Source organism: Furipterus horrens, unplaced genomic scaffold (assembly GCF_987537825.1).
Source record: "Furipterus horrens unplaced genomic scaffold, mFurHor1.1.pri manual_scaffold_1, whole genome shotgun sequence".
Taxonomy (NCBI): domain Eukaryota; kingdom Metazoa; phylum Chordata; class Mammalia; order Chiroptera; family Furipteridae; genus Furipterus; species Furipterus horrens.
This window is the reverse complement of record NW_028327171.1, coordinates 167,864,004-167,888,086: the sequence shown is the minus strand read 5'-3', so window position 1 is coordinate 167,888,086 and position 24,083 is coordinate 167,864,004. Positions and strand designations below refer to the sequence as shown.

General features: G+C 40.5%; 1 protein-coding gene across 2 annotated transcripts in view; it reads right to left on the bottom strand.

Annotated features, from left to right (window-relative positions):
• Positions 1-731: 731 nt before the first annotated feature.
• MAP3K20 (mitogen-activated protein kinase kinase kinase 20) overlaps positions 732-24,083 on the bottom strand; it is a 152,880-nt gene continuing 129,528 nt past the window's right edge. For both annotated transcript variants that reach the window (XM_090280777.1, XM_090280784.1), the window contains exons 17-20: positions 9,937-10,053; positions 7,815-7,889; positions 5,981-6,131; positions 732-2,257 (exon numbers count right to left, since the gene is read on the bottom strand). In XM_090280777.1, the coding sequence (XP_090136903.1) occupies positions 1,557-2,257; positions 5,981-6,131; positions 7,815-7,889; positions 9,937-10,053 (1,044 nt within the window). In that variant the 3' untranslated portion in view covers positions 732-1,556. The remainder of the gene's footprint in view (positions 2,258-5,980; positions 6,132-7,814; positions 7,890-9,936; positions 10,054-24,083) is intronic.

Below are 24,083 nucleotides of genomic sequence, written 5' to 3'. Positions count from 1 at the left end.
CCCTGCCTTGTTGGTTTGTAAAATATGAGGAATTTCACAAGTCGGATCCCACAATTCCTGTCCTGAATGGCAGGCAGTTTCCTCAGCTCCCACACTGGATACCTCTACTCCCAGCTGCTTAGAGCTTTCTTGCTGCAAGGATAGTATCTACTGTCTTGCTGAAACAAGGATGTGAGCAATTTTAAATTTCTCTGGCTTTTGGCATAATATTATTATCCTGCTCTGTGTTGGTTTTCTTACAGATTTTAGATTTCTGACATCCCAACAGGTCTTTACAGACTGTCAATTTTTCCCCTCTTTGCTCTACTTTGGTAAAATGTAGAAAATAATATTCAAAAGCCCCTGTTTGCTTAGGAAAAGAAATAACCTCAGATCTCTTAGGCAGTTTAAATCTTTGGTTTCTGATGAGTCTTAATGAATGAGATATTCATCATAATCAACATTAAGTCCAGTAACACTTTTTTTTTAAATCCTCACCAAGGACATTTTTTTTTTTTCATTATTTTCAGATTAGAGAGAGGGAAAGAGAGAGAGAGAGAGAGAGAGAGAGAGAGAGAGAGAGAGAGAAGGGAACCCTGATGTGACAGAGAAACATCAATTGATTGCCTTTTCCTACACAACCCAACTAGGGATCGAACCCACAACCAGGGTATCTGCCCTGACTGGGAAGCAAATCTGTGACCTTTTGGTCTATGGTACGGTGCTCCAAGCAACTGAGCTACACCAGCCAGGACAATAACATCTTTTATTGCTTAAAAATGACAAGCCAAATCAGTTCATCTCTGAGAATAATAAAACCCAAAATATATTACTAAAATAAATACTAACCAACAATGTTGAGACAGGGTGAGGGACAGTGAACCACTTGCCTTGGGTACAAAATTTAAGGAGGGGGGACAGCAAGAAAACCCCTCAAAACCAAACCTCAGCCATCAAGATAAGTGCAATATTTTTAAAAGAAAATTAATGCAAAACATTCATGATGAACAAAATATCAAAATTTCCAATAAAGACAGGATCAGTAACAGTGCCTTGCCAAGTTATATTGGAGCCTTAGACAAAAAGAAAAATCATTAATATTGATTCTGTCTTTATCTAGGATTTTGCTTTTGTTTGGTCACATATTTTTTGCATTAATTTTCATTTATTTAAATATTTAATTAGCATATCATTTCTCCTGATTACTGAGCTTTTGGGTGCTTCCTTAAATTCTGCACCCAAGATGAATGCCCCACTTAACCTTGCCCTAGTTGAGACCCCGCTAACCAGACCAACAATCATTAGGATGATATGATGGCATATTCCCTCCCCTAAAAATGTTAATTCAGGGGAAAAATATGTATAGTTATGAGTAAGTCTAGTTACCATCATTGATCAACCAACATCCATAATTTTAGTTGTGGTTTGGCAATGGTTTCAATTGGAAAGTTTTTCCCAAATCTAAAAGTGGGAAAGTTGTCTTTTTGTCAATTCTATCTGAAGGCATCATATTATCAAAATCCATTACATTAAAAAAGAAAAAAGCTGGCTTAGGGTAATTCATCTAGTTCAATTCATCAAAAGGTTCTCCTTCCGCGGTAGTTTCCTCTGGCTCTTTCTCTGTTAGTCTTGGCAGGAGAGGGCCTGTGGGGCTTCTTCCGGTATTCCACTTTGGTCCATCCTCCTTCACTGATTTTGTTCTCCTCTTCACTGGCTCCTGAGTCAGTCTTAGGGTGCAAAGGCATCCCTGGTATGGCCCAGGGTCGATGGCGGTCATTTGGGCTTCGCTTGAAGTCAGGTGACTGATGTGTATTGAGTGCTGACTGATTAACTCTGTAGAATTTTTCAGAATATCTCTCTCTGGAAGGAGTGGCGTGCTGACCCTTTCCACTGTACCTTCCTCTAGGAGATGAACCAAGGGACACACTGCCACGATTGTATTTGTTTCGACTTCTACCTGAGTATGGAGCCCTCTCTGAAGAGTTGTCAGCAGCGACACTGAAAAAGCCACTGTCCCTGGAGTTGAGATGCAGAGAAGAGAGGTTTTTAGTCAGCCCATACTGAGTAGGAGAGGAGCTTCTGGATTGGTTTATAGGTGTAATCTGTTGATACTTAATGGGCGCCTGGGTTCGCCTCACAGCAGCAGCATAGGAATCCTGGTCGTTGAAATAGGGGTAGAATTGAGACCCCAGAATAGGATTGCTCTGGGAACGCTGGAGAGAAGAGTTGGATGCTATCTGCCGCATCCTCAGAGTATCTAACCACTGGCAATCAGCAACTGCAGAAGAAATGGAAATGAGCATTTCTTGAGTCACTGCAAAGATGCATGCCTGATTCATAAGCCCGTCTCTTAGTAATTCAAGCCTGTGTAGGATGCTCTAAATCTTACCATTCATAGAAATTCTAGGCTAGGTATAAGGAGATTACCTTTATTATTATAAATACTTTTTAAAAGGCATTCACACTTACTGAGTATATGCTACATGACTGGCCTTGTTCCATATGCTTTACTTATATTATCTCATTTAATCCTCCCAAAATCTCCTCAGGTAAATACTAATAATCTTATTCTATAAAGGAGGAGAAAGTTTGGGAAACAAGTAACTAGCCCAAAGTCACTCAGCTAATAATTCCAGGTTCTTCTAAATCCCATCTTCTTCCCACTTAGCCACGTTGTCACTTCTGAAATTGTTGTGTAAGTGTGTTTGGATGGCAGGGGTACGTTTAGTAAACAAGAGGCATTTTGCCAGCCAGCCCTTTTAAATCCTTGAGAATTCTAAGTGCAGAGAAAAGAAATCTGATTCCAACAGTTGAGACAGTTAGAGAGTGTTTGGAAGAAAGACAGTTCATATCTCCAGAGGAGAGATTCCTGAAGTTCAGAAATAAGAAAAAAAATTTTTTTTCATGGAAAATGAAGCTTCATGGCACACAGGAAGAAGTTAAGGTAAAAGAAAATGGTCAATTAACAAGAACCATTTAGTATATATTTCAGTGGTAAACAAGTTCCTCATATCCTGGGTCTTTTCTGTCTTCTCTGGTGCCCGAACGAGGTTGCCCATATTCTCAAGTTCCTAGAGGTCCTGCCTGAGCTCCTCTGGCCCTATGTGTCAGAGGGAGCTTCTGGAGAAGAACAGACGGTGCTCACTTCTCTCTGCTAGCAAGTTGCCTCCCTCACTGCCCTGCACAGGTGACTCACAACCCTGAGGTGACTGTCCAGATACAGATGATCTCTTACAAGAGTGAGTCCAGATACTCATCACAGCCTTCATCCTCCACAATGCCTTCCTCCTTTCTTGACTTCCCTGGGTTTAGCTTCCAGCAGAACCCAGATTTTGTTCAGTATCCAGCCCCCTCCATGGAGCCACATGCCTCTGGGAAAGCTGATGACATTCTGGCTCTAGGGGCAGCCACAGGGAGTAATGTCATGTTTGGGAGTGGACATGATGTTCGGCTTTGACCCAAGTAACCTGAGGGGTAATCTGCTGGGGGTTTCTAGGCAAGTCTTTTTCATTCATAAACGAGAGAACAGGAAGGGATTGACCTCTCATTTCCTCTGTGTTGCCATGACATATCTTTATGTGGTAACTGTGAACACGAGAGGAACTACGATGAGGGCAAAGGCAACATTAAGGGTGGCAGAGTGGAAAGAAGGAAAGGTTAGTTCCTCGTCCTTAATGTGGCTGAGCTGGCTCATCTTACTGCACCTGGACCCCAGCGTACCTTCGGACTTCTTGTTATGGAAAATACATTTTATTATGTTAAGATTCATGGTTTCATGAATCACCTAGAGGGTTTATTAAAATGCAGAGTGCTGGTCCTTACCCCCAGTTTCTGATTCAGCAGATCTGGGGTGGGCTTGGGAATTTGCATTTCTACAAGTTCCCTTGATCCTGAGGTTGCTGGTGCTGGGACCACACTTTGTTCTATTGGGAAGGAGTCAGTTGAAGTGGGATTTCCTATTAATTGCAGCTGAAAAAAAAAAAAAAAATCTAACTGATCCAGGTGGTATCTTCTCAGCTTGCACATCAAAAGGCAAAAAGAAATACAAGAAGGAAGGAAGGGAGGCAAACTAGCTAAAAGTGGAGTAAGTCTAAGGGAGGTCAAGCCCCTCTCTTATCCTGTAACCTCTCTAGTTAATAATCAGAGGGAAAAGTTTACCCAAAGCCATTCCACTGGGAGATTGAAGGGTACCGACTATTCCTGTGGACACTCTTAGAGAAATCTCTAATTTGCTTTCTCCCAAGAGATTTAGATTTAACAGAAATAGAGGACACCTATTAGATGTCTGCCTGTTGTCACCTTTTGGGAATGTCCCCACCCACATGGTTACAGTATCTTGCCCAGAAGGTCTTCACCGCCCACTACTACCTGCCCCTCTTGACACAGTTAATTGGTTCAGAGGAGAATGCTTGAAGAAAAAAAATAGCACCAATAAGTCTTACCCCGGGGAAACTGGAATTGGGACTGATAAGAGTATCTCTTTGGTGCGGCTCAGAGTGGTGGGATTTGAACAATGTAAACCTTGGAAGCAGTTGGCAGGTATTGTGTGTCATGTAGCTTGGGAAACAGAATACCAGCTTTCAGTAAAAGAGAAAAACACAGCAGAAGTGGAAAGAAAAAGATCCCACAGATTTCAATGGGATCGTGGCTGTGAAAGCCCTACAGAAGTAAAATGTTAATTATCTGGGAGAGGAAAATTATTATAGAAAGAAGTCCTTAAAAATGATAGTAAGCATGCAACACAAGACTGTTGAATTAGCAAATGAAAGAAGTGAAAATCAGAGTGCCTTCTGTAGAGAAGCTAGGGAGGCTCACTGCCCACTCTATGGGTTAGTCAGGCACGCAGACAGCATGCTCTAAGAGGTGGTTGAAGAGGTGTGTGTGGCTCAGGGGGCTGGTTAAAGCTCAAGCCAAATCACAGTGGTCAGAATATCTGCTCGTGATTAACTGAGAAAGAAAATAACCAAATCAACTGTGCTGACAGAGGAAGGCAGGTCCAGCATGCTCTCGAAGAATTTGCTGGTGGGTTTGGAGTACTGTCCAGGGTTCTGGGCCCCCTGGCTGGTGGATATTTAAAAATACCTGGTCTGGTTGGCAAGGCAGCCCTTATAGTAGAGGGCATGTAGCTAGGGTCTCATAACACACTAGGCCACCTGCGTACTTTGTTTTCATGTTGACCAAAAACCTTCTGCTCTGACTTCTCGGGTGTATTTTCTTCTTGGGAAAAAAATGTACTGGTCAGAAAACATTTATTTCTGGTTCGTTTGCAGGTATATTTCTTGTGGGAAAACCTGAATTGCATGGGGTTTATGCATCCACCTCCTGTGTGTTTTTTAGCTTGTTACAGTCCTGCAGAACCTAACTCTGGGTTGCATTCGAGTTTCTGGACCCGCAAAGGTGAAGGTCAGAACCTCTTCCCTGAATATAGCAAACAATGACCAATTTACCATCAACTTAGACGACCTTCCTCCATGTTATTTCTGAATTACTTCTTTATATCATCTGTAATTACCATCACCACTATCCATCACCTGCACTTCAGGTTTTCTCTTTTTCTGTCCTTCCCTGCCTTTATTTTTCCTCCCTCCCACCTTCCCACCTCATGTCATTCCTGGGCATTGATGTACCCACAGCGTTCAGGATTCAGGAAGCTGCCCCAGTGATAGCAGTGCCTTCATAGGAATGTTAGATAAAAGATCAATATCTTTATCTAAAATTTTGAAAATGAAATATATATGTGTATAAATAGACATACATATTTTATTTACCACTATAACATAATCAACCATCAATTTTCATCTTCTCTCATAGTTATCCAAATATTGACATTTATTGTAATATGCTCATAAATCTATAACTACTATTTAAAACCAATATTCAAAAAACAGAAGAAGGAAGTATTATATTAGAAAGATGTATCTATTCACAGACTGGCACTTGCCCCTGGGGTGAGAATTTGGTAGTTAATGTTGAAATTTAGTCTAGTACACATCTGACTTACTTGAGTCGGACCTGCTTCTAGGGTTGCCCTCTGAGTTGGAGAATAATGTCTGAATGGCAAGTTGGACAACTTTCACTTCATCCTCAGGTTTCATTCTTTTCCACTGAATTGTATGAACATGTTTAGTGCTTTTTGGAGCTCTAACATCGCTCTGTAAAAAAAACCAGAGAAACCTATAACCAGATATACTCACGTTTACAAACAGGAAAGAGAAAATCAGGTTATCATATCACTTCAATTTAACTCCTTAGAAGACTATTGTAAGTGCATTAAGTGACGTATTTGTACAATTTGCCTAAATATGGTAATTTGACTAAAAGACCAATCAACCTCCTTTTTTAGATTTTGTATCCTGCAAGCAACAATGGACAATTAATGCTATTTCTCAGGTGCCTCACCCCCCCCCCCCCAGAAGCTGTGCCCCCTGGCTGGTGAGCATAAATAACTGCTAAATACCACTGGCTTCCAGCATCGAGTCACCCTGGGGAAGCAAACTGGCCAGGGTTTGGATCCTACTGCTGAAAATCCAGACCCTGGTGGCTCAGAGGACCAACACACTGCAGCAGTGAAGGAGTCCAATTTGAGGTTGACTTCCTACATCTGACTGCTGGGAAAAGCAGAGACTGCATTTACAGAGGACCCGGGCGTGATTCCACCAGCAATAATACTGACTACTCCAAACTTTGGGGCTACCTTTCATCTCTCAGAGCCTGGTTTCCCAAGCTGCCAGTTGAAGATAATGGTACCTATCTTTCCATATTTACACAAGATCAATGAGATAAAACAGGTGTAAACTCCTCTTATAGGGCCTAAGTCACGGCAGATCCTTACTGAATGTTTCTTGAATGAATAATTGAATGAAACGCACATCCTATTGATGGAAGATGCATACTAATATTTTCATGTGTGCCAGGATTCTGGGCTATAACTCTTCCCCTCTGTCCCATTACTGCAGGGTTTCTCTATCTTGTATGTTCCACCATCCATGAAGTCTTGCTAATTTTTAACACACAATTAGATTATTTTTAAGCACTTGGCTCCCCACTGTGCTTACAGTAAATCCAAACTCCTCACCTTGGCCATGAGGCTCCTTGTCCCAGCTCCACTCACCTCCCTAGCTTTGTAGATGTCCTCTGTGCCTCAGGAACTTGCACTGACATTTCCTCTGCTGTTTCTTGCTTCCTCCTCCTCACAGGAGAGGCATGCCCTGGTCACGCAATCTCATGTTCAAGGCTCATTATTTTCTGGATAGTATTTATCACTCCCTGACATTACTTACTTATTTGTTACCTATTTATTAGCTATCTACCCCCACTGGAATATAAGCCTCAAGACAGTAAAGATTTAGTCTATCCTTATCACAGAACAGGGCTCATCACTAGGTATTTGCTAAATATATGAATTTTAATTTTAATAGCATAATTTTATAGTGTAAGTTTGTGTAATATTCTGCATATAAAATCTATGGAATATGTTTTTGATAATAGATCTTCCTCATCCCTAGGTGATTGTATAGGTTGAGTCAGTCCTGTCAAGAATCACTGATCTACCCTCACCCCTAAACTCTAAGCACCCTGTTTTGGTCACTGAGATTCCCCAGTACCTAACACATGATGTGGCATATAGGAGGTGCTCAGCCATTAACTGATAAGTGAATGAATGACTATCTCAATCTCAGTCTAAGTAAGTGTATCTTATTCTCTTTCCTTCCCAACACTTTGCATAATTATATTGATCTTCCCATTCATGTTGTTTAAATAAATTTTAAGCACTCTGAGGGAGCAAAGAAATCCCTAAGCCACCAGCGCCTCCACCCCACCTGCCCCAAGCTTACCGCATATGTGACAGTACATTCTACGGTCTGATTTTCTGGTATTCCTACAATCCACTTCTCCATTACAAACGGGGGCTGAAAAACAAAAGTTAAATGGTGCAGCGCAATGATACAGCCTGCCCTGCTACGGCCTGTTTCTTTGGGGCCATCTGCCCCGTACACAATTGGCATACAGGAGCATAAAGTCAGATTATCATGAAAGTCATGTTGGTTCACATGTGATTACTCACAACATGCTAATGTTTGGGGTTTTGGTTTTCATAAGACACTCTTTCATATATTTACAAACATCTAGTCCTGGTCTCCCACAATTTTCCATTTTCTGCTGTATTACTCAATCCTATCATTAGGTCATTAATTCATGCTAATATTTTGAAGCATCAGCAGAAAGCTTTCTCACAATGAAGAGAAAGCCTTACCAATAGAAGGAGACTCAGAAGTGCCTTCTTTGAGTACAAACACTGGCTGGTTCAGCGGCTCCAGCAACTACTCTGCTTCCCATTATTTCTGGCTGTCCAGCAAAGCTGTGCATGCAAACGAAACTGTGGAGTCATTTCCCCACTATAGTACAACAAAGGATTAACGAAGAAGTGTATGCCTTGGATCCTATTTTAATTTTGATAAAAATGGTCATTATTAGAAATGAATCTCTCCTCTCCTCTCCCAATCCACCTTTATTCCAGGTTAAAGGCTGCAAATGACTTAGTGGCTGTGAGCTGGGTACAAAGCAAATTTGGGTGAAATTTAACTGGGCTAGTCGAGGTTTTTTTTTTCTTCTTGTTTTGCTGTTGTTGTTATTGTTTTAATTTAAATCATTATCGCTTCTGTTGGTGTTAAAAAGTTCTACAGATTTTGAGTGGTCTACTGCAAACCTATTTTCCATATAAGCCCTGTTAATGTCGGTGTGTGATTTTGTAGACGATGTGGTTCCTCAAGAATGCATATATGGCATTATAGTTGAAACACTTGTATTTGGTTTTACACCTCCACCCTGTTATTTCTGCCATGAACACTTTCCTTCCATGAACAACTGCTGCAACCAAGAGACAGCACAGGTGGGGAGGAGAGAAGTACCTGTCCAGTCTTCAGACATCACAACAGTAGGTCCCAACAACATAAAGGAAAGTTCCAACCTGATCATAACCTTTACAGATAAATAACACCATTGAAACAACTCTATTACTCAGGGAAGTCAAACAATGAATTTCAAATCAATCTACTTGATGAACACACTTGTCAATTAAAAGGACTTGGGTGTTTAGCAATTTTATGCCTGGGAAGGGAACATATTTGCAAGTCTAATGCTGTGGCTTTGAAGACTCTTTTCATTTCCCCACATGTGCGCATACCCTGGTTCTTCTTTGCTACCAACCCCATTTTTTTCATTGAAACCAAATACGCACTTAATAGTATATGAGTTAATGGCTCACATGAAGTTCAAGGTTCACTGTGCTATTGCTACAGTGGTTATTTACCTGAAGTTGTTGATAATTGAAGTCTTGTATGTATTTTTCCAGTGTGACTGGGGTGGAATTGAATTTCTTTATTTTATTTTATTTTGAGGAGAAGCTAAGCATTTCTCTAAGTCTTTCTTCAGTGTTTTAATGGGCAGGCTTCTACCACCAACCTTAAAGTAGAAACATGCTCTCTGGCCATTCCAGGAATTCATAGGTGTGAAGCTCAGGAAGCAGTGAAGACTTCACATGCCTCATAACTAAACTCCTCACTGTCCTTCAAGAAACTGAGCACAACCCAGAAAGCCTTCCTCCTTATAAGTTTTTCAAAGTTTAAAATGACCTGAAATTCAAGGTAAATATTTTCATCTTTAGCATGTTCTTTTCTTTAGCAAATGACAGAATAAGCATAAAGAAATGTAGAAAAAAATAAAAAGAATTAAACGACACTTTTTGTAGTACTTTTTAGTTCACACAGCATAAGTGGAATTTTAACAAAAACTATTATGATCTCAATCTGCTAAATAAAATGTGCCTTTCAACAGCCAGCTAGAGGCTGAGCTAATGTGAGCATCAACAGCACAAAAGCTCGCTGCTGAGGTATTTTAATGTCTTTGTTTGATATCTGTGAATTCAATAAAGCTTTTAAGCCATAAATAGAACCCTACCTTTGTCATCTTTACAATCTCTGCATCAGGTAGGTTAGTGTTGAATGTCACATCTTTGATGTAGGTTATTGCAATTTCATCCCCATCCATCTCCATATACATTTTCCACTTACAGTCCTGGAATTAAAAGCAAAATTATAGAATTTGAGGAAGTGAAACAAATTTTAGTCTCAATGTTTTATAACACATGAAGTATTCTAAATGAAGTATTATTGGAGTGTTTCTTTTTCTCCTTTTTCAATAAAAGGATATGAAATTAGATCTCTTTATATAGCTAAATCACCCCCAGTTAGGGCAATCTTGAGATATAATTTATCAATTTAAGTGTTCTATTATAGGAGTTGCAAACTCAAAATCCTAAAGGGGCCAGGCAGATAATAAAAATGAGTAAAGCCAGGCAGTTTCATTATAGAGCCTGAAATTGCAATCTTTCAAAATCGACCCATTTAATTTACATACTAAACATTGTAGAAATATTTTTTTCATTGACACAAAGAGATATGGTCCTCCCACCTTTTTTTTTTTTTAAAATATAAGGCCCTCTTGATCTACCATTCACTTTTCCAGCATTGATGATGACTTGGGCTCAAGGAAGAGCTCACTTTCTTCTTAACAGGAAGGAAAACAATACTGCAAATGTGGTGATGTATGACAATGGAGAATTGGCCTAAGTATTGCAGAGTTATGGGGAGAGTAAAGGACTCTGGGGAACTAAAGGGCAACTGCCCTAAAGGGATACCCACCACTCAGCTTCTGTTGATAGTCCCCACATGGGAATACAAGCTCAGTCTTTCTAGGTCCTTTAATGTTACATGAAAAGCTGAATATCTGAATAAAGCTCTTGACTTTTTAAATGATGTATGTTAAATTTTCAGTAAAAGTACCATGTAATGATCAAGTGCTCTACACCATTAGTCACCGGGGGAATTTAAATTGAAACCACAATTAGATACTACCATACACCTATCAGATAGGTAAGACTGATGATAGCAAATGTTGGCCAGGATTTGGAGCTACTAGATTATTGGTGGGAGTGCAAATTGTACAATCACTTTGGAAAAAGTTTTGTCGATTTATCATAAAACTAAACATACACCTATTCTATGACCCAGAAAGTCTACTCCTAGGTATTCACCTGAGAGGAATGAAGGAAGTCTTGTACAGTATTGCTCTGAGCAGCTTTCTCATGATAGCCAAAAACCTGGAAGCAGGCCAAGTGTTCATCAACAGAAGAAGGGATATACTGTGGTATATTCGCAGAATGAGATGTTACTCGGCAACACAACGGAACAATTACTGATGCACATAATGACATAGATATATTGCAAAAACATTATAGTGAGTGAAAGTCTTATACAAAAAGAACATACTAAGAATTCCATTTATATGACTCTAGAACAGACAAAACCAATCTATCGTGGAAAAAATTGAGAAGAGTGGTTGCTTCAGCAGATGGGGATTGAATGGAACGGGGCATGAAGGGACTTGCTGGGAGTGCTAATGCTCTACTGGTGGAGGTTTGGGTTATATAGGTATATGCATTAAGTAAGGAGATGCACTCTTAAGATTTGTACATTTCTTACTGAACTCTAACATACTGAAATATTTAGGAGGAAGTATGCTTATGTCTGTAAGTTATTTTGAAATGCATAAAGAAGTAAGAATTGATAGATGGCTAAAGGGATAGATAGATGAACAGCTACGTGATAAAGCAAGTAGAGTAAAATGTTAACGGTTGAATCATGGAAGTGGGTATATGGGGGTTCACTGTAAACTTTTTTTAACTTTGTTGTATGAAAAATGCAATAGTATGTTGGAGGATAAACATTGTGTGTGCAATTAAAAGGAAAAAAATAAACTCATGTCTTTGAATCAGCTTTGGACCCCTGGACTATAAATTCACCTCTCTCTTAGAGTCTTTGAAGAGATTAAAGATAATGTACTGAGTACTTTACGTGCTGAAACTAGAAAATGCTCTTGTAGCACTAGACCTGGAATGCTTCCTGATCAAGCCCAGACAAAATTATTATGAAAGAGCACTAACAAAAAGTTGTGGAAAAACTGTTGTCTCCAACAGGAACCTGGGGGAGCCTGATGTTTTGGGAAAGCTTCTCAAAGAATTGCAGAGCCAAGAGTGGGCCCAGCACTGAGGGGAGTAACCCTTCTTTCCCAGCGGAAAACATGAGATGGAGAGATAATTAGTGAAGGAAAAGGTCAATAATATGAAAACCTAGCTCTGGGTTAACATAAGTCAAATTACTGCTCAGAATGGACAAATCTCCCAGTATTTCTTTGTTTTGGAGCCACTGCTACCCTGGCAACATGGGCTCGAGATAACTGAGCAGGACAATGACTCTTTGGAGTCGTGATTGCTTTTCTCTGAAATAGCTTCAAGGCCGTAGCTGGAATAAAAAGTCTTGACAAGCCGAGTTTATTTAGTTCTATTTCTTTTGCTTGTTGAGTTTTGGAATTAAGTTAGTCCAGAGCACAGTTAGAAGAACTTGAATAGTGTGCAAATACCCGATTCCCTGTTTGGCTCTTCCATGCCACAACCCAAGTACCCCTCCATGGCCTCACTACCCAAAGTGCGCCTGCTCAGAGCTCTGGTGAGAGGGAACTGACGGGAAGGGACTCACACTGTGGAGTGCTTGCTGCGCTCTAGGCATGTTGCTGGGTAATTCCTCTGTGCTGTTTTATTTGACATTCACAAAAATAGGTGAGTGAGAAAAATGGGGCTCAGTCAGATTAAGAAATTTTCCAAGCATTTCCTAGCCAATAAAGGTGGAGGTGGAAGGTGGCCTTGCCCCAAAGTTGGAGGAGGTGCCAATGGGAAGGGCAATGGGAGGGGTGGCAGGACCCACTTGCTGGATGGTGTTCAGAGCTCCATAATGAGCCAAGCTATTGACAACCGGCAGGAGGGAGAAGGACCAGAAAATATTTTGCTAATACACCCTGAAAATCAAGTGGCTCCTGGTCCTCCCGTGCGGCAACTGTTTCTTTGTTCCTCATAGTCCAACTTGGAGAAACAAAGGTCTATATAATAGGGTTATAGGCCTTTTCCTTTCTAAATTCCCCTTTCTCTTTCTTATCTGAAAGAAAGCCGTGCACCCGAATGATAAAGGCAGATAGCTGCAGAAGCGATAAAAGCATAATCAAGGAAGTTATAAGACAAGGGTGGCATTCTCCATTCATTAAAAAGGAGGTACAACTTGTTATAAAACTGGATGAGAAAGAAACAGAATACACAGCATTCATTTGAATTAACGTCATCTGTCAATGCCCTGCTATAACCCTTAGGTATTTTCAGGACATCTATGATTTAATTGTTGCCTAGTTAAGAAAAGTAATCCACAAAGTAATGAAATTCTTTAACTTTTGTTCAATTTCAAATTACCCCAAGGCATCCCTGGCATTTTTGTTACCCAGTGAGTCACAAGGTGTCAATGAGCATTCTCCACAACCACCAAGATTTAAACACATTATTGAATTCCAGAGGACCCAGCTCTGGATGGAATGCCATGTAAGGAGCTCTTAATCAATTGATTACTGAAAAGCTTTGCATACAAATAAGATGAATTAAATCATCAGCTGCTACCTTTTCAGTTTCTTGGTAATAACAGGAACAAGACCATGGGAATGACTGCTCTGTTTTCAAAACAATTTACTTTTACCAGGGTGAACTATTGATTTTGACTTGATGTGACTGACAGAAATGTGGGTATTGATTTTTGAATCGGAAACAATTCAAGAGTCACTTTGGATGTGTAAGAATGACTCTAAATCCTGACAGGCAGAAATCAAAAGCAGATAACTCCACATGTTGAGAGAGCCCATGGGGCCTCAAAGGACTCCTTTTCCAAAACTATTCCACCCCTGGTGATCTGAAATGGCCCTATTACTCACTTATTTGGTTTAACATTTTGGGGATTTCTATTAAAATTAAAACAATACAGAAAAGAATTATACATTAAGCCATTACTAGGGGAGCAGCAGGAGGGGGAGGTGAAAGATCACAAGCCTGAAGTCCAATTATAGGAATTCGAATTCCCCCACCTTTCTTCCCTCCCAACCTTAGCCATGTTCTATAACCTGTCTTTATTCACAAATGACTCACTGTGCTCTCTGAGAATGAAATGAGATAATATAAATAAAGTTCCCAGCACTGGGCCAACAAGAGAAGCTCCAAAAGAAGTTATCATTATTGCTACCAATACTGGTCACTAAGAGAGCTCCAATTTGCTATTGGACTAGGGAATGGGCCAGAGGGTAGTGAGCTTTCCCAGGTAGAAAAGTACAAGGAGAGTCTAGGCTAGGGATCTGGCCAGAGCAGGCAGATTAGGTCAGAACATCTTACTTGGGCACGAGTTTGGGGATCCAGAAGGCACTGACTCTGATGCCTGGGAATGATGAGGGTTGGAAAAAAGAAGAAGGTGCAGCCAGGTGGCAACATAACAATGACTGATTTTATGAAACAAGTCAAAGAAGGAGCAAACTTGTATCTTTTTACATAGATGGATTGTATAAGAACACCAATTATACCCTTTCCTGATGAATGGATCCTGATGCAGCCCTACCAATAGCAACAGCAGATGTCTGGAGGTACAATGGCTGTGAAATGTGATTGACAGCCAGAGAGCCTTACCTTGGATGAAGAAACTAAAGCTGGGAAGATGAGGTATCTGAGACAGAATTGAACCAAAGTGGCCTATTGGTGCTATGAGAGCGGGTTTCCTTTCTAAAGCCTGAACTGTCCTTGTTATGGGTTAACAAAGGTAAGAATTACAGTACAGAGAAGATTTATCTCCCAAAGTCAGTACATAATCCAAGTTATCTTAATGAATTCCTTTAGAGGGTTCCATGGCAGAGACTGAAATACCGAGTCTCCGATAAGTCCAACATAGCCAATTTTCCCCTCCCATTGTTGAAAAAGGTCATTGCTAAATGTGCATATGGTGCAATGCCACACTGCCTGTATGCTCTTTCTTGATCAATCTGGCCAGTATCTGGAATCACAAACACTTTCCTCCAGCCCTCGCTTCAAGGGCTAGGTATGACTCCTACTTTCCAAACCAGAAACAACCCAATCCCATTTAGTTCTACAAGCAGATCATGGGACTAGTCCTGACTACCATGGATTTTAATTTCATAACTAGATTCCCACCCGAGGACATTTCCACTGTTCATATTTGCATCTTGATGCACATTTCTAGGGAATGCTGATTAGTAATCAATAGGGAAAAGACACTAATGACAGGAGCAGAGCTTGGCACTGGGAAGTTCTTTGTCAGGGTGTTGAATAGCAAAAAAGTGTTACCAAACCTTTCTGCTGGCCAGATAATCTGCTGCCCAGTGCAAATCTACAAGAAACATAAGGAATTTTGTTGAGGAGAGGAGAACTTTTGCATTTGAAACTGATGAAAAGTGACAGCTCTGTTGGGTACCCAGGATATGTGCCATTTATCTGGACAGCTGATGAAGTTACCTGGATAATTTTAGGAGCAAGTGCCTGGTTAATGGAGGACGAGGAAGCATTTTTTCCATTTGAACTTCTTCAGCATTGCCAATTACATCAACACTTTTTCTTATTTAAGATTACTGGCCAAATATAACTTTTAACAGTGTGAAGATAAAATCCTAAACAACACTCAGTTAATGCTGAAGTATCTCTTACTGACGAATCACTATTACAGTCTATGCAAGTTGTTTAAAATTCTTTGGAGTTCCAGGTTAGTACAAGTGACGCTAGATATCCCTGTTCACATGCATGCGCGCGCAGACACACACGCACGCACGCACACCAGGGGAGGAAGAAAGGAAATAATACAAAGAAACAAAAATCAAGATAGAGGTAACTTTTCCAAATAGAAAAAGGAATTGAAGGTAGCTAAATTAAACTTTAAATATTGTTTTCAATTCTGGGCGACTCAGAGACAAAGAGACAACAATCTCAATCTCTCTACTTTTTTTTCCTACCAAATTCTTATTGCAAATATGAACACTATAGATAAATCTTTAAAAATCTAAGGCCAAGATTATTCAGGACATTTCAGAAGGAAATAGACCCCAAATCAGGGCTTCAAGCTCCTACAGGTCACCTTTACCTGAAAGTTACAGAGAAAAAAAATTTGTTGATATATTTTTTTATTGAGATATAATTTGCATACAATAAAATGTATATGTTTTTAAGTGCATACTTTAAAGAGCCAGTGCAACCACCCAAACAAGCAAGTTATTTTTACTACCCTAGAAAGGTCTCCTGGGACCCTTTCCCAGTTGATCCCCCCTGTGCCACCAGAGAGGCTCCCACTGTTCCAATTTCTATCGCCATAGATTAAGTTTGCCTTCTCTAGAACTTCACAAAACTGAAACATACAGAATGCACTGTATATAGCCAGTTGCTGTCTCATGTGTTTGAGATTAAGCCATGTTATTTAATCCCCACAGATGTACCCTGTTATCGATACCATTTTACAGATAAGCAGACTGAGGCTCAGAAAATGTAGAGGTTTACAGTACGTTCACTTAGCTGCGCTGGAATTGCAATTTCAGACCTGGGCATGCCCAGTCTAATGGTAGAGACACTGATGTTTAAAGTCCCCACCAGCACCCCGCCCCTCTGCCGTGAACAGAGAAAAGTAAGATCATCAGGAAAGAGGCCCCTCCACCTTACAAAGGCCTGTACTGAGGAAACATTTAAAAATATATAAAACACAGAGGTCGGAATAAACTTTTTAAGATTCAAGAGGGGGAATAAAGGGAAATGGTTTCCTAGCAGGCGACCGACTGTTGCAAAATGTAAGAAGTAACTCAAGATGAAATAAAAATACGATAGAAATGTTGGTCATGCTGGTATTAAAAGTAGTAAGATGTTGATGATTTAGGCCTCCGAAGGCGCCTTTGCATGCGTTGCTATTATCCTGCTCAGCTGCCGAAACCTGCTGTTTTAAAGGCAGGAGAGTGGAGCATCCCGTGATAGCACCTGGGTTATTTATCATTATGCGTCACCCCGCTACACTGTATTTTATTATGCTGCCTTTAAAAGGAAGATAATGCAAGTATGGTTAATTTGCTTCTCTTCTTTATCTATACAATGTCGTGACCCATCACGGCTTTGTCCCACGAGATTTGTTTTTCAACCCCAAAGAAATCCACAAGAAACTCTCCCTCAAAATTCCATTAATAACCTCTTTTGGCGCATCTAGGTTGCAAGGTCTGGAACTAAGAATGTTTTAATCTCTTCAGCAAAACAATGTCTCATAATGATGTACAGGACTATTGCTGTACTGATGAAGAATCATACATAATTCAGCACCTTTCACTTGGCACCACTGTGATGTCCTCATTAGCTGTGGCTCACAGTGTCTGTCAGATGGTGTCCATGCGAACGCAGGCATTATATTGTCTTTGAGATGTGCAGCTGCTTCCATGACACTGCCAGTATATAAAAACATGACGCCAGTTTGTTTTATTTAGTGCTAAACCTTCCAGTTTGTAAAAACAAGGCTGACACAGAGCCTGACATGAGGCAGTGAAAATAATTAGCTCTCATTTTCTCAGCCTCCTATTTCCTTCTCCCTGCTGTGTTCTCTTTCCACTAAACCACCACATGTCAGTCGAAATGGGAGGCAATTAGTGGGCTCATTTCAGTCCCCACAACTGTGCTGAAAAGAAAGTATTTATGATGGCACAATGAACAGCTGAAAGATTAAATAACATTTGCCTTTTGAAAAGAAAATGACTTCTAGCTAAATGGGCAATTTTTGATTATTCTCAAACAAGCTTAGAGTAGTTGGTTTTTAAAATACAAGAAAGGAAAATGAGTCATTTTTAGGTGAAAGAATCAAATAAAACTTGACACAGTAATGCAAATAACTGATGTTTTATTGCAAAATATGTAAATGCGTTATAGCCTTAACAATGGCTTGTGTCTAAGGTCAGGGCAGATCGGTGCCAACTAGACACCAGTGGAGATAAGGTTGTTATATTGCATTTTGGGGGGCTGTTATGTGAGTTATGTATGAAAAAAGGGGCTAGGGATGATGTTAAAATAATGTGGAATCAAGTGAGACATACTTTCATATGATGTATTAAGACACTTGACTAACTGAAATGGTTTGGATGCTAGTTGACCTGTCTGAAAAGGGATTTTTTTATTTTCTAAAAACTGTATTTGAAATTGGACGGTACTAGGTATTTATCTTGGAGAAAAAGAATAGTAAGTCTTGCTATTGATTTTTTAATAATTAAGAACCTATTCTTTCTCAGATTGACTTTCTTAACCAATATAGAAGGTGGTCTGGCTTACCTAATTACTGCTTAATTTTTTTTTAATACTGAGAAATGGGCTGCAAATAAACTTTTACCCAGGACCCTCAAAATATAAAAACAGCTCTTCTGCACACTAAATTCTCCTCCCACCTCCCATGACTCCAGAAATGACTCTAAGGAATATGACTTTTGAAAAAACACTGGCCTAGTTAGTAGGCATTGTTTACCAGTTGCGCTATTCTCAGTCCACATTATCGAGGTCTTCTCTCTGTAGCACTTAACAGTGAGCCCCCAGAGGCTTTGGAAAACCTGGAACTATGACTGTTCCAACATTAAAAATAAAACAAACACAAATTAAAATTTTGTTTCTCTTTTTCTATAAGTATATTCTTACTCTTTTCAAACTTAAACCCTAATCTTTGATTTATACAATATGGTTAGTGCATCTCTAGGAGCCAATGGCGACTCAGGAGGACCCAAGCCAACAATGGATTCATTGGGAAGCTTGAGCTCTCTGAACTAACTACGCATATTATTAGAGCTGGAAACTAGCAATGATGTGCTTCTAATTTGTTTAAACCTAGGTCTTATCATGTATACTTCCTTGCTATTAGCTACTTTAAAAGGAATTCATAATCTTGATTAAGAAGCCCAAGAGCGATCCAACAGTGTGGTGGAGTCAGCTGTCCTGGTATGAGTGCTCATATCTCTTCCCAGCTTCAAGTTCAGTGATGTCAGATTGGTAACTTAAAACTGGCCACGGTGGGAGTATTTCCACCGTGGAAATCTGCAAACACTGTACATCAGGGCTGCTTTTTCCAGTTGTTAGACATTTTCTGGCATGCCATTTCTACACATTACTGTCAATCCATCAGCAAGCACATACTGAGCACCTCTCCCAGGTCAGCTCTAGCTGTATAGACTCCTGCCCAACCAGTTTGAAGTCTATTAGAAATCAGCAAGTCAAGTAGTCAAATTCTGAATGCATTTGTTCCTTCGCTGTCAATTAAAACTTGATTTCTTATAGAACCCTACCACTGCAAGCTTATGTACTTAGTCACACAAACACGTGTGTACATATACCCCCCCAAATAGCTGAACATGGGAAATCAATTTCCCTACATGAATTTTTAATAAACACAAGATATGTCAGAGTAAAGAAAAGCACTGAAATTTACAAAAGGTGTTGGCTTTTTTATTTCCTTACAAAATCCTTTTCTTTGTGCCCTATTATTTTATTCATGTTTATCCATTTATAAAAATTACACAATAGGAAGAAAAAAGCCGTATTTGACCATTTTTGATATTTATAGTGCTCTGAGAAAGAGCCTGGAGAGTCAATTAAGTTTATTAAATGCAACATTTTATAAGCAACCTAATAAAGATCTAAAAGCACAATAGTAAGTGGAAAGTATTTGTAAAAAGCAGCTTTTTTAACCTATAGATGAAACAGCTGGAGAAGCAGAATGATTGACTGAACTTCTCTGCGTGGAGATTGGGAGAAGGGAACAAAGGTGGGGTGGAAAGAGGACTGGGGACAGGCAGACAGGAAAAGCCTTTGTGCTGATGGGGCAGTGAGCTCTGCTTCCCCCTCTTCAAAACGTCCCTCTATGATCTCTTCCTGGTTCACTTGCTCCTTCGAAACACCGCTCAGAAGGAAACCAGAAGGGACGGTCGTCTGGCAGGAGGTGCTGGAGTCGGGGTGTGTCCCCAACCCCAGTCTCTTCTCTACAGTGGTGGCAGGTAATCAACTCAGGCCCACAGGAGCCCAGCCTCAGTCAGGTTGCCTTGCCTCCCTGGGAAAAGGAGGAAATAAGGACTCTAGGGACAAAGTGCATGACTGTCCAGCACTCGCAAGGAATGGACGGCCTTCCAAATAGTTTCTTGATAAAATTACTCTTGAATTTTTATGGCACAAAGTCTCAAGCAGATCTTAGTGAGAAAACTGCTAGGTGATTTGATAGTTCATTCCTTGGTAATTTGAGAATCAATATTCCTGACTGGTGAATTTATTACAGATATAACAATAAACTCTATGCAGCTGAATATTCTAATGAAAAAGGGTGGTCGCCACCCTGGGGAGTGTATGAAGCTGCTTGGGACTCTGCAAGCCCCTTTCCTTTGTGCCAAGTCAAAGGCCTTAGGTTACCAAACACAAGGCACTTTCCACACAAAACAAAGTGGTAATATAATATTTTTGCTTTTTTAAATTACCAATATACTTATTTTGGGGGACAATGATACTTTCCAAAAAGAGGCAGTATGACAGTATGCTTCAGCCCCTGCCCTGGACCTACCCGTTACTAGGTGGGGACCTCTGGGCAAGGAACTTGACTCCTCCCCTTCTTCAGCTTCCTCTTAGGGATGTTACAGGCATAATGCTCCCTGTGATGGGGAATTCTAACAATTACATAATAAAAGTAGTTGTAAGGAAGTCGCCACAGTGTCTGGCAGAGGTATAAAATAATAAATATCATAGCATTTCAAGCCGCTAGCACAGGAAACTTGAGTTGAGAAAGACCCAATTTCTGCCAATTCCACTGTCATAACTTCGAGGCTGCCTCAACATACAGTGCTATTTAAATTAATAATTGTACTCTTTAGAAATGGGCAAATGAGCAAAACTCATTCTCACTTATTATTTATTTAATTTAAATTTTCAGTGAGTGAAACCTCTGATCCAATCATTTTCTCTGCCAGGGTGTCTCAAGAAAGGAAAAGAAAAAGGCCATTTCATTTGTGGGAGAATTCTTAATGTGCCTGTAGTACTAGGGTCTTGGGTGGGGGGAGGGACCTGGTTCTCCAGAGGTGTGTGTCAGTAAGGACTCAGGTCATGGGCAAGCATAGGGACTCTTGACCACAGTAGCAGGCAGAGGCTCTCAAATGTTAATGGCTCTGTTTGGTTGGGCAAACCAACCTCACTTTGGTACCACAATTCATCTGGATGTAAAATGAGGCTAAAATAAAATTTAAAAATTAGTCTGAATTCTTAGACCAAAAGTTTGACAGGTCTCTCAGTAAAAGGCTTTTTCTTCTACGTACATTTGTATATGTGTGTATAAGGTCATATTTTGTTATTTCTGCTTAGTAAGTCAGTTGCTTACCTAACATGCCAATTTTAAGTGGTATTTAGCTGGTGGTCCTTCTCAGATGCAATGGGAAAGGTAGCTACTATTTTCATGAAAGAATCTCTGTCATACATTATTCCCAATGGTTGTCATTAGAACACACCTTCCCTTTTATTTTCAAAAGAAAAGCTGAAATGGGCAAGCAAATCTCCCTGAAATGCAAACTTGGGTTTGGAGAGAACTGCTGAAGCTCCAATGTCCTCTTGTGACTTATTCTGATCATGGAGACAGGGCTAAAGACTTCACCTTCTCCGTGAAGATGGGTGTAGGAAGACTCAGTGAATTGGGATTTTAAGGATGTCTTTTTTCTTTGAGGTCCCCCTTTAAGGGTCAAAGTAACAAGGTTTTGTGTGGGGAATTGGAACTTGGACTTAAAGAATATTTATTAGAAACTATTTTATAATGCCAGGGTGTAGGCTGGCATACCCGGCTAGGTTAGAACTGAACAGAACTAGGATTATTTTATGAAAGTTCACAAATGGCTCAGAAATCTTGGGTCAAGTATGAGAGCAAGCCCATGTGTAATATGAAGAAGATAATAAAGATGTAATTTCTGGTCTCAGCTCTGTCCTCTCCTCTGCTTAGCTGGTAACACACATTCACTTTCGGTCAGTGTTCTAATCAGTGATGAAAACACTGGGCCTTGCGCATCTCACAGAAATGCCAAGGGAATAAATGAGATGACATTTATGAAATAATCTAAGCTTGTTGGAAAGAAGTACTTTCCAAGCATAAGCTTTAAACATAGTCAGGAAATTATTTGCCAATATCACCATGAACCCCTTCAGACCCTGTTTCAAAATTCATCCCTTCCAAAAAAGCTTTTCCTGGTTAAACTTACCCATTTCAGTTGTTTCTTTATATTTTTAGCACCTTGACATTAGATCCACTTTGTATATTTCACTTTTTGTCCAATTTTATTATAACATCATCTGTCCTGCTGCCACACTAGAAACCTCAGCACCAACCTGGCTCCTCCCTCTCATTCACGCATCTGCAGCTAGTGACAAAGTCTGATCAGATCCATCATAGAGTGTCCTTGAACTCATGGAACTGCCACAGTCTTGGAAGCCTCAATTGTATTTTCTGTCTTTGTAGTCTCAGTATTTAGCCTAGAGCCAGGCACACAGGAGGTTCTTGGTAAATGTGTGCTGAACGAATGGGTGAAATTATTACCCTGCCTGGGAGACCAAGGATCAGCAGGAAGTCAAAAGTTGCGGTAACTTTAGGCCTGTGAGTAGCCAATGAATCAAGGAGTCTACACAATTATAGTCAAAACAGCCTGCTGTATTTGGCATCAAGTATCATTGGTAGCTTCAAATATTTACTAAAAGAGACTTCCAGCCAAGATGGAGGCCTAGACAGACATGCTGGGTCTCCCTCCACAACTAAGAAGGAATACAACTACCTCGAAACTAGAAACAACCGGAAGTTCCAGAAAATCAAGCTGTATGGAAGTCCAACAAACAAAGATATAAAGAAGAAATACTCATCCAGACAGGTAGGAGGGGTGGAGCCAGGGCGGGGAGGATGTGGTGTGGTGGCAGTAGAAGCAGTGGCAGGCTGGCAGAAAGTGCAGTCACATGTTTTAAAAAGTCAGGAGGGACACCTGGGGAGTGTTCCCAGCTCCTGACCAGACCCCATAAATCACAGTCCCAGTGCCAGGGAAAATCAAGCCTCACTGCTTCTGACTGTGCAAACCAGTGGGGGTTGGGGTGGAGGAAGAAACTGCCAGTCTCTCAGCAGAGTTCGCTTGTTTAAAGGGCCCCCATGGTCCTAGAACATCCACAGACCCACCCACTCTGGGAACAACGACCAAGGCAACAACTAGAGAGGCTCCAGTCCCATAAGGAAGTGGGAGAAGTGCCTGGAAAAGGCACAAGCGCTGAGCAAGTGGCATTGTTCCCTCTCTGACCCCCTCCCCCACATACAGCGCCACAATGAGGTGAAATGGGTCGCCTGCACTGACGAATCCCTAAGGATCCACCCCCTATAACGTAAGAAGTGCAACAGCCCTTGCCAAAACCACAGAGGCAAACACAGAAAGATGAGGAGACAGAAAAGTATGACCCAGAAGTGGGGGCAGATCAAGGTCCCAGTGGCACAGCTAAGCAATGAGCAGATAGCACTCCTAATGGATGAGGAGATAGATAACAGATGCACAGTTTAAGGCATTGGTGATTAGGATGCTCACAACTCTAACAACAAAGATTAGACAGCACGGGGAAAGAATGAAGGCTATCCTGGCTGAAATGAAGGAAAATCCATATGAAACAAGTGGTGAAGGAAAGGAAACCAGAGTTCAAATCAACAAATTGGAACATAATGAAGAAACAGTCAACCAGTACAGAAGGAGGAAATGAGAATTAAAAAAAATGAGGAGAGACTTAGGAACTTCTGGGACAGCAGCTATAAACGTGCCAACATCCGAATCACAGGTTTGCCAGAAGGTGAAGAGGGAGAGCAAGAAATTGAAAAATTATGTGAAAAAATAATGAAGGAATATTCCCTAATTTGGGGAAGGAAATGGGCATATGGGTCCAGGAAGCACAGAGAGTCCCAAACAAACTAGACCCAGGGATGACCACACCAAGACACATCATAATCAAAATGCCAAAGGTTAAGGATAAAGAGAGAATCTTAAAAGCAGCAAGAGAGAAGAGGAGAATTACAATGGAGTACCTATAAGACTGTCAGCTGATTTCTCAAAAGAAACTTTACAGGCAAGAAGGGACTGGCAGGAAATATTCA